Here is a 13,115-nt window from a genome sequence, read left to right on the forward strand (position 1 = left end):
GTTATGTACAGCATAATTCCCTATATCCTAGTCCATATATCCTAGTTATGTACAGCATAATTCCCTATATCCTAATCCCTATATCCCAGTTATGTACAGCATAATTCCCTATATCCTAGTCCCTATATCCTAGTTATGTACAGCATAATTCCCTATATCCTAATCCCTATATCCCAGTTATGTACAGCATAATTCCCTATATCCTAGTCCCTATATCCCAGTTATGTACAGCATAATTCCCTATATCCTAGTCCCTATATCCCAGTTATGTACAGCATAATTCCCTATATCCTAGTCTCTATATCCCAGTTATGTACAGCATAATTCCCTATATCCTAGTCCCTATATCCCAGTTATGTACAGCATAATTCCCTATATCCTAGTCCCTATATCCTAGTTATGTACTGCATAATTCCCTATATCCTAGTCCCTATATCCCAGTTATGTACAGCATAATTCCCTATATCCTAGTCCCTATATCCCAGTTATGTACTGCATAATTCCCTATATCCTAGTCCCTATATCCCAGTTATGTACAGCATAATTCCCTATATCCTAGTCCCTATATCCTAGTTATGTACAGCATAATTCCCTATATCCTAATCCCTATATCCCAGTTATGTACAGCATAATTCCCTATATCCTAGTCCCTATATCCCAGTTATGTACAGCATAATTCCCTATATCCTAGTCCCTATATCCCAGTTATGTACAGCATAATTCCCTATATCCTAGTCTCTATATCCCAGTTATGTACAGCATAATTCCCTATATCCTAGTCCCTATATCCTAGTTATGTACAGCATAATTCCCTATATCCTAATCCCTATATCCCAGTTATGTACAGCATAATTCCCTATATCCTAGTCCCTATATCCCAGTTATGTACAGCATAATTCCCTATATCCTAGTCCCTATATCCCAGTTATGTACAGCATAATTCCCTATATCCTAGTCCATATATCCTAGTTGTGTACAGCATAATTCCCTATATCCTAATCCCTATATCCCAGTTATGTACAGCATAATTCCCTATATCCTCGTCCCTATATCCTAGTTATGTACAGCATAATTCCCTATATCCTAATCCCTATATCCCAGTTATGTACAGCATAATTCCCTATATCCTAGTCCCTATATCCCAGTTATGTACAGCATAATTCCCTATATCCTAGTCCCTATATCCCAGTTATGTACAGCATAATTCCCTATATCCTAGTCTCTATATCCCAGTTATGTACAGCATAATTCCCTATATCCTAGTCCCTATATCCCAGTTATGTACAGCATAATTCCCTATATCCTAGTCCCTATATCCTAGTTATGTACTGCATAATTCCCTATATCCTAGTCCCTATATCCCAGTTATGTACAGCATAATTCCCTATATCCTAGTCCCTATATCCCAGTTATGTACTGCATAATTCCCTATATCCTAGTCCCTATATCCCAGTTATGTACAGCATAATTCCCTATATCCTAGTCCCTATATCCTAGTTATGTACAGCATAATTCCCTATATCCTAGTCCCTATATCCTAGTTATGTACAGCATAATTCCCTATATCCTAGTCCCTATATCCTAGTTATGTACTGCATAATTCCCTATATCCTAGTCCCTATATCCCAGTTATGTACAGCATAATTCCCTATATCCTAGTCCCTATATCCCAGTTATGTACAGCATAATTCCCTATATCCTAGTCCCTATATCCTAGTTATGTACAGCATAATTCCCTATATCCTAGTCCCTATATCCTAGTTATGTACAGCATAATTCCCTATATGCTTATATCCTAGAACGCACGGAATAAGATTGGACTGAGGACTGGTCCCCAAGAATTATAATTAATAATTGATATACAACCATCAATATAGAAGCACAAGCACTTTAGTAGTTATGGGTTATTTAACCCTTTGCTGAAAGAATTACAATATCCAGTACTGGGTGTTTTTAAAGTGTGTGTGTCCTTCCGTTATATCTAGTAAGTGAAATAAAAGTTATGTTTTATTTTTAGGTCTGTATTCGGGATCTCTATTGGCCTTTGGCAATCTGTGTGTGTATTCAGTAAACCCTAAGCTGACCTCTGAACAGATTTTGTTAGTGTATGGATAAAATCAATGTCAACCCTACAATTCACAGCCACTTCACATAATGTCCGCTTTTATAATGGATATAACTGTTTGTGTCAACTTTTTTAAAAAAGGTTTTCATACATATGGAATATTCCTTAATAAACACATTTATATCCAAAAAATTAATATTTACAAAATCATATAGGGGTGAGAAGGAAATACCCCAATTATTAGAATTTATGTAGCTAATAAAGGATTGTTATTGTTACAATTGTCCCATATAAAGAAAGGGTCATCAATGAAGCTTTTATATAAAGTTATATACTTTTTCTATTTATTATTTTGAATAAAAATCTCCTCAAATACCCCTATGAATAGATTTGCGTAGGTTGGTGCGACCTTTGAACCCATCGCAGTGCCTCGCGTCTGATGGTAATGTTCACCTTCAAATGTAAAATAATTATTTTTTTAAATAAAGGATAGCCCTGTGTAGATGAAGGATTTGTCTACTGGACAATCTGACATCCGTCAAATATTTTTTGAAACATGTCAATCCGATATCATTTAATATATTTGAATATAAAGATGATACATCTAAATGTGAGAAAACCATAATTCGGCTCCCATTGTATCTCTTGTAGAAGTTGAATTAGATGTGTAGAATCTTTTAGATCGTTAGGTAATTTTGACACATGATCCTGCATTAATTTATCAATATATTCTGACAGATTGATAGTCAGAGATCCAATGCCTGATATTATAGGTCTTCCAGGGGGATTGGTAAGACTCTAATGGATTTTTGGAAGGTGATAAAAGAAGGGAGTAGAGGGATTTTTGATTAAGAGAAACGTTTTTTCTTTTAGATTTAATATATTTTCCTCCATTGCTCTGTTGATCAAACTATTATTTATTGGCATCACTTTAGGTAAAGGGCCTGAAGGAATTGTCTGATAGGATTCCACATCTGATATCATCCTGTATGCTTCTCTGCAATAATCTGTGCAGTCATTATTACATAAGGATTGTAGGGCTTTTTTTCTCAGATATTGAAATTTTTTTTTTTGTGTTGGGCCTCTTCTAATTGTAAGTTCTTTTAATTTATCAAGAATTATATCATGGAAGGTGCTAATGTGATGTCCCTTACTCTCGATCGGATAAAAATGGGATTTTGTTTTTACGTTCACTTGAAATTGTAAATCAGTTTGTAATGAAGATAAAACAGGCAGTTCTCTCACTTTATTTATTGTAAAATGTTTTTTTAATCAGTCATTTTCCTCATAAATACCTGAAGATTTAAATAAAGATCAAAGTCTTTGGGTTTGTTTGTGGGATAAAAGGAAAGTTATTTTGATAGCATCATTTGATAAAAGGTAGTCCAACAGATTAAAATATTTGTGGTTATTATTGTTTGGGGCTTGGGGTAGGTTTATTTTCCCTCTTTTCTTCCTCCTCGTGTTCCTCTAGTAGGTTTTTTCTTTCCCCAGGTTTGGGGGAGAAGTATTGGTTAATTGCCCTTTCTTGGGAAACACAGCCGGGGTAAAAAAGGTACCAGACCTTTAGTCCCAGTTGTGGTATTGTCCACTATAATAGTATTGCTTGCTTTTTTAGTAGAGGAAACAATGTATTGAGAGGTCCAGAAGTGGAGTAGAAATGGGATCTGAGAATTTGATTAGAGCAAGAGATTCAATTTCATTAGGTGGAATTAGACTTTTATTTAATTTATTGCCCTTGTCTCAGTTTTATTTTTACTTACACAAGCACTTTCCCTTTCTTCATTTATTCTATTTGTAGTCTAATGTTGTCTAGATGTTTTGTTGCATTAAGAACCAAAATGAAGGTAGAGGTTTTCCATTCAGAAGATGGAAGTATTGTATTTGAATTTTGTATAGGAGGAGTGTTTGTCAAATTTGTTCTCCTATTCATAGTACTTTTTTTAGATTCAACTGTTGCAATTGATAGAGGTTCAATTCTATTTGGTAGGCCTTTCTCAATTATTTTGTTATTTGTTATCTTCGGTTCGATCTTATTATTTTCATTTTTTTTAAATATTTTTTTTTTATTTGTATCAATACATTCATTAGCCTTGTCCTTTAGTTGCATAAGTAGATTTATTCATTTTTTGATTTATTCATTATTGGCTCATGTTCCAATTGTAATATGGATGTGATAGTGTTAGAAATTTTTTTATATTATGGATGAGATTCAAACCTTAACAGGTCCTTGTGAAAAAACAGCTTTTTATCTTAATCAGCCAGAAGTCTACATTTGTTAAGCCAAGAAAAATCCACTATTCTGTTTGTGTTGACTTGTCAATGTATGTGTATTTCTGTGGCTGGTCAAGAAGGACATACGATTATTAGTATAAAGCTGAATGTTAATGTCTCTTTTTTTTTTAAACAATGATGTTTGTTACTATGCTAACTGCATATTGTACTAAAGCCATCTAGATGTTGATTTACAAGAGCCCCCTGCTATACCAACTATATAAATTGATTAAATGCTCAAACAATGAGACATGAGCCCTGTGGAATAATACCCTCCCTAATCCTTGACCTGTGGATGCGTACGTGAATAGTTACAACTGTAACTATTTAGGGGACATATGCCTCTGTAGCAGTGAGAATTGAAAGAGAGAATCAAAAATCAGTCACAGTCTTCTGGGCATCAGCTTGGTAGCACGGCTCAATCCAGAGAGACACAGATTTGGATTCTACACGATTCTGGCCTAAGGATGTACAGCCCTGACTGGAAGGATACGGATCTGCTCCATTGACCATCAGAGAACCCATGAATACATTTGGGGAGACCAGGTTGGGACAATGAAGTCACCTGGCCCCATTGATATGTTATTTGGGGTTGCCAGGTGGGACCTTCTGGTCGCCTGGAACCCATGGAAACTCTCGGAGAGGCCAGAGTGGGACTCTTGGGTCTCCTGGACTTGTACCTCAATGGACTGTCAGCTTCCTAGGCTTGCTGCTACCTCCTTTCTGTGGGCGCCCACCAAAAGTGGTGGCCACTGGTTGAGGTAGTTGACCCTGGAAGTCCCAAAATTACAGTTCTATCCACGACGGGTCAGCGGAAGGAAAGACTGTGTAATGTTGTACCACCTTGGGTATTTGCTTTGACTGTTCTGGTTAATGTCCGTTTGGTGATTCAATAAAATATTGCCACGCTGATTTACCCTCACACTGTGTTGTCTGAGTAGTATTATGCCAACGGAAGACCCCAGGTCTTCAGTCCTTAGCTAAAGATATAAAACTTTTTCAGTTGCAGTTTCATACAATTGTGTTCTCTTTTTATGTAAACATGTTAACATAATGTGCAGACAATTATTTAAATTAGAGTCCCATTCAAGTGTAAACTTATTGTCATTAGGAAATGTTTGTAGAACTGTCCATGTCCATAATGGATCCTCCTGTTTGTCTAATAATTTGTAACATGAGCCGTTCCCTTGATAATAGAGAAATTTCTGGATAATTAGTGCTGCTGGTTTATTGAAGACGTCAATTCAGAAAGGTTTATTAAATATAATTATTGAATATGGAACGTGCAGATCTCTCAGATGTTTTTGATATCAATGAATCTGGCTCTATGTTTCTGCACTTCTATAGAATAATCTGTAAAGATCTAGATTTTGGACCCACTGATTGTTACATCTGGGTGATGCCTTGCCTGTCGCAGGATAATATCTTTGTCCCGGTAGTGTAAAACTTTAGCCAGCACAGGTCTTCGTGGAAGCCCAGGAGGAAGATGAGCACTCTATGAGCTCGTTCTACAGCTTATAGAGGGTTAAGGTTTCAAGCCTGATTATTAATTTCAGCCAGTTTTCAAAGAATTCAGTAGGAAAGGAGCCTTCTATTTTTTTCAGTCACACCAATAAGTGGTATATCATTGAGCCTTGACCTATTTTCAAGATCATCTGTTTCTGCCAGCAGTGCTGATATTTTCTGTTCTGCAAGCCTGTTCTCATTGCTTGCATCAGCTATCTGGTCCTCAATGGCACCGACTTAGCCTTCCACTGCCCCGGCTCTATTTTCTGCAGTTTCTGTCATATACCTGCTACCTCATCTTTAAGACCACCAAAATGTACATTGAAAGCAGAGAGAGAATTTACAATGTACCACTGCAATGAAAACATCTTTTAAAGTAGGTTCCTCAGGTACCTGTATGTCCCATTGGCGCAGATTAGGCCGTGGGGCAGTGAGTATTGTGCTACATGCAAATTTGTGGTCTTTTCATCCCCTTCAAAGCAGCTGCCTCTCCCATCTCCTGCACACCCAACTCCTTCACTTGGAGCCCATGCACAGGTGTGGGGTAGCTGTTATAAGAAGGCCACTGTCACCTGCTGACACCTGTGTTTCTGTGCAGGCAAATTGCTACAGCCTAGCCACCACTTCCCTCCTCCTAGTCTCCCCTGCTCAATCTGTCTCTAGCGTGACAACCATGGTGTCATCTTGGAGCGGAGAGCCTGCTTCTCCCGAAGTCTTTATGTGGCTTTTCCTGGTCATTTTTTTCCCTTGGAGCAAAGTACTTCCACACTCAGACAGTTAACTAGTAGATGTATGCCGATTTTTAGGATGGTCGTCAAGTATTATATTGGATAAATAGCTAGATGCTCGGCAGGAGTTCCTACATCTGCTTGTTTACATATGTCGTCAGGGTTGTTGCCCAAAAGTACTGCTACTTTCTGTGTGAGTGGGATAGTCGTGCAAGAAAATATTGCTACAAAAAAAGGGACTGGCCTCTCCAACATTCACTTCTGCAAGGGAGTAAACTGTCCTGCATTCAGAAGTTGAGGATCCACCTAGGCAATGGTGGTAACAAAATCTTATCAAGTTGGGCCTAATGAAGAACTTTGTAAAGGCTATGGATAAAAATGTAAAAGCATTAATGCATCTGATTGATAACTTTCCAAGGTTAAGTGAAGCAAATATAAAAGAAGGAGTCTTTACTGGACTTCAGATTCGTAAGCTTCTTCAAGATGAGGAGTTTCTTCATTTGTTCCAGGGCAAGAAAAAGGCTGTATGGTTTACATTTGCAGTAACTAACTTTTTGAGAAACTCAAGAGTAGATACAGTAACTATGAAGAGTTGGTGTTATTTCTACTCAAAACATGTAAGGATCTTGGCTTTAACATGTCCTTAATGATTCATTTCTTATATTCTAGACTTTTCTTCTACCAAACTGTGGAGTAGTGAGAGACGAGGATGGTGAGAAATGTAACCAAGATATTGCAGCTATGGAGAAAAGATATAAAGGGAAATTAAATCCATCAATGCTTGCAGATTACTGTTGCATAATTTTAAGAGATGATCTGATACAGGAGTACAAGAAACAAGCAAAAAACAGTTGTCACTGAATAAGGACTAATTTTGTAGTGCAATTTCTGTAACTGTTTAAAATTCGCAATAGGGTTTACACAGGTTTTAGTTATTTGAATTGTTTCTAAGTTTTCTCTAAATAAATATCAGAAAATTGGCATAACAAAATATTCTGCATCTGTATATTTACAAGAATAATAATGTTTCAAAGTACTGGAACCTTTAGTCATTAAATTATATGTAGCAGTAAAAGGAAAACTCGTTGTCCAATTTGAATTCAGGAGGTCAAACTCATTAAGAAATGGCACAGTTCATAACGGAACCTGACAACTTTTAAAAATATGTAAAACAGTGTTACATGATCTGAAAGGTCCATAAGCTAGGTTCTTCAGCTGCTCAGTCAGGACGTCCAGCCTCTGTACAGGTCCCAGTACCTTCCTCTCCTCTTCTGCACCAATCAGTTAGATAAGTGTGGGGCTTGAGAAGAGAGCAGTTCTCTCACTGATCAGGAAGGACACTGTCTCATTGTTCTCAGTCACAGGAAGCTACCTTCAGTCTATAGGACACACTCACATATTAGCACAATTTTTTCTTGCTAAAAGTGTGTCTTTTCAAGTAAAACATTTTCCACATTAAGGATATAAAAAAGACTTCTCCCCGATGTGACTTCTCTGATGTCTATCAAGATAAGCTTTCCGGTGAAAACATTTCCCACATTCTGAACAGGAAAAAGGCTTCTCCCCTGTGTGAATTCTCTGGTGCTTAACAAGACTTGATTTCCTTGTAAAATATTTCCCACATTCTGAACATGAAAAAGGATTTTCCCCTATGTGAGTTCTTTGATGTGTAACAAAATCTAATTTCTGGTTAAAACATTTCCCACATTCTGAACATGAAAAAGGCTTCTCCCCTGTGTGAGTTCTCTGATGTGTAACAAGATATGATTTCATTGTAAAACATTTCCCACATTCTGAACATGAAAAAGGCTTCTCCCCTGTGTGAGTTCTCTGATGTGTAACAAGATGTGATTTCTGGTTAAAACATTTCCCACATTCTGAACAGGAAAAAGGCTTCTCTCCTGTGTGAGTTCTCTGGTGCGTAACAAGACTTGATTTCCCCGTAAAACATTTCCCACATTCTGAACATGAAAAAGGTTTTTCCCCTGTGTGAGTTCTTTGATGTGTAACAAGACCTAATTTCTGGTTAAAACATTTCCCACATTCTGAACATGAAAAAGGCTTCTCCCCTGTGTGAATTCTCTTGTGCTTAACAAGACTTGATTTCTCTGTAAAATATTTCCCACAATCTGAACATGAAAAAGGCTTCTCTCCTGTGTGAGTTCTCTTGTGCTTAACAAGACTTGATTTCACTGTAAAACATTTCCCACATTCTGAACAGAAAAAAGGCTTCTCCCCTGTGTGAGTTCTCTGATGTGTAACAAGATCTGATTTCTTGATAAAAGATTTCCCACATTCTGAACATGAAAAAGGCATCTTCCCTGTGTGAGTTCTCTGATGTATATCAAGTGTCGCTTTCTGGAAAAAACATTTCCCACATTCTGAACAGGAAAAAGCCTTCTCCCCTGTGTGAATTCTCCAGTGCTTAACGAGATTTGATTTCACTGTAAAACATTTCCCACATTCTGAACATGAAAAAGGCTTCTCTCCTGTGTGAGTTCTTCGGTGATTAACAAGACTTGATTTCACTGTAAAACATTTCCCACATTCTGAACATGAAAAAGGTTTTTCCCCTGTGTGAGTTCTTTGATGTGTAACAAGATGTGATTTCTTGTTAAAACATTTCCCACATTCTGAACATGAAAAACGCATCTTCCCTGTGTGAGTTCTCTGGTGACTAAGAAGACTTGCTTTCATGTTAAAACATTTCATACACTTGGAACAAGAAAATCTATTCTTTGCTGTGTGAATTTTTTGATGTTTAAGAAAAAGCTTTTTGAGGGGAAAACTATTTCCATATTCTGACCATGCAAATGGCTTCTTAGCTTTAGGAGCAGTTCGTTTTTTAATCCTTAGTTTGTGACTTTGATTTTCCTTAGTAGTCGGTAATGAATCAGAAGATAGGACCTGTTTCAAAGGATCAGATGACACATCTTTGCTGTAAAGGGATGATGGTATATTTGGAGTAATAGCATTCCCTTCAATTGTATCCTGTGAGATCTCCAGCTCATCTGATTTGAAAATTGAAGATGTCAGCTGTCCCTCTGATCTCCTAGTACAGTCATCTGCCAAGTAAAAAAAATATATTTGAATAAAATATTCTTGAAATTTATATTTTTGAACATTTCTAAACTGTTGGTACAAATGGCAAGTTATGTAAAAATATTGAATTATTCACCAAGACAATGATAGTTCACAGTCTAATAGAAAACCTCATAGCATGATCCAGTAGAGTTTGGTGTTCAACTGTTTGTTCATTCTGCCTCCCAAATATCAAATATGCGAAAATTATACCAATAAAAATTTCTACTCATATCACAAAAAACAAGCCTCCACTCAGGTCCATCATCTATCAACGGAAAAACAGAGGTTTCCACATCATTAGTGGCTCAAAAACTCTTGAAAAGCAACATGGCTTCCATAAACCAATCCAGCAAAATCCGCTCTTCCAAAGTCAAGTATGCTTCCTACTTAACTCAAATGGAAAGCACCACACCCTACTAAAGCTCATGCATAATGCCGGAAGCTGCCTGATACAGCCTTGTTCTCCGCTGGTTAAGTCTTCTGTGTTCAGCTCCCGTGTTGTGTATTTTCTTCTTCGTTTCTTCTTGTGATCCCAGCCCATTTACTGACTACTATTGTGTCTTCTGATTTTGTATTTTCTCTGCCCTCCTGGTTCTGATCAGGCCACCTGACTATTCTTCTTGTCATCTCACACCACAGAACAGCAGGCAACACCAAGTCCAAGCCTAGGGGTCTTTGTGTAAGTACAGATCCATGTACACTGTGTGCAGAATTATTAGGCAAGTTGTATTTTAGAGGATTATTTTTATTATTGATCAACAACTATGTTCTCAATCAACCCAAAAGACTCAAATATCCAAGCTTAATATTTTTGGAAGTTGGAGTGGTTTTTTTTTTTAGATTTGGCTATCTTAGGAGAATATCTGTTTGTGCAGGTAACCATTACTGTGCAGAATTATTAGGCAACTTAATAAAAACCAAATCTAATCCCATCTCACTTGTTTATTTTCACCAGGTAAACCAATATCAGTGCACAAAATTTAGAAATAAACATTTCTGACATGCAAAAACAAAAACCAAAAAAATTAGTGATCAGTATAGCCACTTTTCTTTATGATGACACTCAACAGCCTTCCATCCACAGATTCTGTCAGTTGCTTGATCTGTTTTCGATCAACATTGCGTGCAGCAGCCACCACAGCCTCCCAGACACTGTACTGAGAGATGTACTGTTTTCCCTCCCTGTAGATCTCACATTTTATGATGGACCACAGGTTCTCTATGGGGTTCAGATCAGGTGAACAAGGGGGCCATGTCATTATTTTTTCTTCTTTTAGACCTTTACTGGCCAGCCACGCTGTGGAGTAGTTGGATGCATGTGATGGAGCATTGTCCTGCATGAAAATCATGTTTTTCTTGAACAATACCGACTTCTTCCTGTACCACTGCTTGAAGAAGTTGTCTTCCAGAAGCTGGCAGTAGGTCTGGGAGGTGAGCTTCACTCCATCCTCAACCCGAAAAGGTCCCACAAGTTCATCTTTAATACTAGCCCATACCAGTACCCCACCTCCACCTTGCTGGCATCTGAGTCGGAGTGGAGCTCTCTGCCCTTTATTGGTCAACCCTCTGGCCCATCCATCTGGCCCATCAAGAGTCACCCTCATTTCATCAGTCCATAAAACCTTTGAAAAATCAGTCTTAAGATATTTCTTGGCCCATTCTTGACATTTTATCTTATGTTTCTTGTTCAAAGGTGGTCATTTTTCAGCCTTCCTTATCTTGGCCATGTCCCCGAGTATCGCAAACCTTGTGCTTTTTGATACTCCAGTAACATTGCAGCTCTGATATATGGCAAAACTGGTGGAGAATGGCATCTTGGCAGCTTCACGCTTGATTTTCCTCAATTCATGGGCAGTTATTTTGCGCCTTTTTTGGCCAACACACTTCTTGCGACCCTGTTGGCTATTTGCCATGAAACGCTTGATTGTTCGGTGATCACGCTTCAAAAGTTTGGAAATTTCAAGACTGCTGCATCCCTCTGCAAGACATCTCACAATTTTGGACTTTTTAGAGCCCGTCAAATCTCTCTTCTGATCCATTTTGCCAAAGGAAAGGAAGTTGCCTAATAATTAAGCACACCTTATATATAGGGTGTTGATGTCATTAGACAACACCCCTCTTCATTACAGAGATGCACATCACCAGATTTACTTAATTAGTAGTTGGCTCTCAAGCCTATGCAGCTTGTAGTAGGACATGTATAAAAAGTATCATGTGATCAAAATACGCATTTGCTTAATAATTCTGCACACGGTGTAGAGGGGTTAAAGGGTGATGGGCAAAACTTTGACTATAGACAATAACACATCTAATGAGAAGATCAAAAAAAAGAGTAACTAGTGGTGAAACCTCTCCGGGATAATTAGAGTATGCTTCTTGATAGCTCCTGGCAATTTAAACTATAGTAAGGGCCAATATTTTATGTCAAATGAGTCTCAAAAAGAAATATACATTTAATGAGAACTTTTTATAATAGTGCAGAGCTGAGGTGTCTTAAATTTAGATCTCAGGCATTTGGAAGAGACAATAGAGACCTTTTTTGAAAGACTATCAGGGAATTACAGAGTTAAGTGAGGCAGGCCGATCCCACCACAATCAAACTATCATACAGAATGAACCTGTAAAAAAAAAAGACAGAATAAAAAAAAACACATTACATCCCAAACAGGAATGCATGTTTGTGGGGGAGGGGGGGACTCCAACACTAAACCGGAGTTGCACTTATTTATGGTAGACCGTTGGAGCTACTATGAGTCCTGACCAGAAGAGTAGAGAAAGTATTAGTGCCCCCATTTTAGGATAAATTGTATCTAAATTCTTTAGGATTGATAATATTATTTATGACGTGGAGTGAATCCATGAAACCAGGGCTCGAGTCATGCCAACACATCTCCTGCAGGCGTGAATATATGTATATTACAGCCATCAGCCACGCACAGCTTAGAGATATATCATGGCACAGGTGTAATGTTTTTGTATACTTTATCTATTGGAAGTAATTTGGTTTAAAAAGAAATAGAAAAGTAAGGGTAACGGGAAACTCTGTTATTATACAGAAATTCACACTTGGCCTCACTGCACATTTAATGTTATCGATCATAAAAGTGAGGTTTGGTCATAAAGACTGGACCTGGTCTTGTAGGGACCATATGAGCACATTCAGCAGCACAGAAGGGAGAGAGGGTAGATTCATCCAATAAGATAACAGGAATCTAGGAAGCCAACAGCATCATTACCCTCCGCTTTCTCTTACAGGCCCATCATAATATTTTTCTTCAAGTGATTTTTGTAACTTGTCAGCACATTCTACGTACACTGTTATTTGGATTGGTAGCTTACAAATCTGGGCAGGTAAGAGTCAGGATCTTCCAATTTCAGTTGGTAGGTGGATCTTCCAGGTTGTAAGCTCTATAGAAAAGGAGATTCAATATCCAAAGTCATTTGAGGAGTTTCAATGT

At 37.7% G+C, this 13,115-nt stretch overlaps 1 protein-coding gene across 1 annotated transcript in view; it reads right to left on the reverse strand.

Moving 5' to 3' along the window:
- Positions 1-7,225: 7,225 nt before the first annotated feature.
- The window catches only part of LOC141218918 (uncharacterized), a 78,123-nt gene continuing 72,233 nt past the window's right edge, over positions 7,226-13,115 (reverse strand). Inside the window, exon 31 of the mRNA XM_073665973.1 lies at positions 7,226-9,638. Within this exon, the coding sequence (XP_073522074.1) occupies positions 8,029-9,638 (1,610 nt within the window). The 3' untranslated portion in view covers positions 7,226-8,028. The remainder of the gene's footprint in view (positions 9,639-13,115) is intronic.

The sequence above is a fragment of the Phyllobates terribilis genome, unplaced genomic scaffold (assembly GCF_046119375.1).
Source record: "Phyllobates terribilis strain yellow unplaced genomic scaffold, ASM4611937v1 Scaffold_251__1_contigs__length_2838608, whole genome shotgun sequence".
NCBI lineage: Eukaryota > Metazoa > Chordata > Amphibia > Anura > Dendrobatidae > Phyllobates > Phyllobates terribilis.